At 43.6% G+C, this 1,880-nt stretch overlaps 1 protein-coding gene across 1 annotated transcript; it reads left to right on the top strand.

Moving 5' to 3' along the window:
• The first annotated feature begins 430 nt into the window (after window positions 1-430).
• On the top strand, window positions 431-1,360 carry LOC130883430 (vomeronasal type-1 receptor 44-like). Its single transcript, XM_057783822.1, has one exon. The coding sequence runs from the start codon at window positions 431-433 to the stop codon at window positions 1,358-1,360; it is 930 nt and encodes a 309-aa protein (XP_057639805.1).
• Window positions 1,361-1,880: the final 520 nt, after the last annotated feature.

Genomic DNA, 1,880 nt, shown 5'->3' with positions numbered 1-1,880 from the left:
AATCCAGCAAACAGGTAGAGCTATTGTTTGTCTGACAATCAAGATGATGCAGACGAAAACCAAGAAATATGCTGCTCTGTCCCCAGAATAAACCAAAGACATGGATTGAGAGAGGAAATGTTTCTTATAACTCATGGAGATGATTAATGTACAAGAAAGCTTATATTCTGAAGTAGCCCCACAATGGTATACAAATCCAGCCTCGATTGGGATGCATTAGGGCCACGGAGACAGTGAGGATGCTTTCAGGGGCTGTGAGCTGGAGCTGAGTTCTAATTGGATGATGTGGAATTGGGATGAACTGACATCTTGGTGCCAGCTCAATGTTGCTTGGCATTTGTGAACAAGGCAGTGTTTGTGTATGGTATCTGTAAAGAAGAATTTTCTTTTTTTCCACAGATTTTGAATTTTTGCTCTCTATCCACCTACAATGAATAAAGCTAACACACTCCACACTAGCACAATCCTAAAAGTCACCGTGTTCTCCGAAGTGAGTGTTGGGATCTCAGCTAATAGCATCCTCTTTCTTTTCCACCTCTGCATGCTCTTTGGTGGGCACAGACCTAAGCCCATTGATCTCTCCATTGACTTCTTATCCCTAATCCAACTAACGATGCTCATAACTATGGGCCTTATAGCTGTGGACATGTTTATACCTAAGCAGAGATGGGATTCCACCACATGCCAATCCCTCATCTATTTGCACAGGTTTTTGAGGGGCCTCTCCCTTTGTGCTACCTGCCTGCTGAATGTCCTTTGGGCCATCACACTCAGCCCTAAAAGCTCCTGTTTGGGAAAGTTCAAACATAAATCTCCCTATCATGTCTCATGTGGCCTTTTCCTCTGTATCCTCTATATGTCTCTTAGCTGTCACTTCTTAGTATCAATCACTGCCACCCTCAATTTGACCTCGGAACACTTTATGTATGTTACTCAGTCTTGCTCACTTCTACCCATGAGCTACTCACAACAAAGCACAGTTTCCACAGTGCTGGCCCTCAGGGAAGCCTTCCTGATCAGTCTCATGTCCCTCTCCAGTGGGTACATGCTGACTCTCCTGTGCAGGCACAAGAAGCTGTCCCAGCATCTTCACAGCACCAGCCTCTCTCCAAAAGCATCTCCAGAGATAAGGGCCTCCCGGACAATCCTGCTGCTCATGAGCTTCTTTGTGTTTTTCTACATTTTGGACATTGTCATCTTCCACTCAAGAATGAAGTTCAAGGATGGCTCAATATTCTACTGTATCCAGATTCTTGTGTCCCATAGCTATGCCACAGTCAGTCCTTTTGTGCTGATTAGTACTGAAAAGCATATAATTAAGCTTTTGAGATCAGTGTGTGGGAGGACAATAAATATTTGATTATTCAGTGATGGGTATGATCCCTTAATATAAACAATATGCTATCATCAAAGCTGTGAATTGTGGCATGGTGGGAACAATCTGGGCCTTAAATTAAAATATGAAATCATCATTTTCTGTTAAATCTGCTTACTATGTGTGGATGGCAGTTTATATAAAGAAAATTAAACTGCATGCCCCTCAGATATCCATGTGAAGTTTTTATTTTTCCATGGGATTTTCTTTTTTTTTTTTCTGCTGCTTTAATTTTTTTTCTTTTTTTTTATTCTTTTTTAATTAAAATTTCCAACTGCTCCCCGTTTCCCATTTCCCTCCCCTCCTCCCACACATTGCCCCCTCCCCCCACTCCCCTCCCCCATCCCCACTCCTCTTCTCCTCCCCCCAGTCCATTCCCCCTCCCTCTCGATACTGAAGAGCAGTCCAAATTCCCTGCCCTACAGGAAGACCAAGGTCCTCCCACTTCCATCCAGGCCCAGGAAGGTGAGCATCAAAACAGGCTAAGCTCCCACAAAGCCAGTTC

The sequence above is a fragment of the Chionomys nivalis genome, chromosome 1 (assembly GCF_950005125.1).
Source record: "Chionomys nivalis chromosome 1, mChiNiv1.1, whole genome shotgun sequence".
In the NCBI taxonomy this organism is placed as follows: domain Eukaryota; kingdom Metazoa; phylum Chordata; class Mammalia; order Rodentia; family Cricetidae; genus Chionomys; species Chionomys nivalis.
Note: the sequence above shows the minus strand (reverse complement) of the source record. Positions and strands in the feature narration are given on the sequence as shown.

Excerpts from the sequence above, each read along its gene's own strand:
- LOC130883430 (XM_057783822.1), top strand. The coding sequence starts at position 431 with ATGAATAAAGCTAACACACTCCACACTAGCACAATCCTAAAAGTCACC.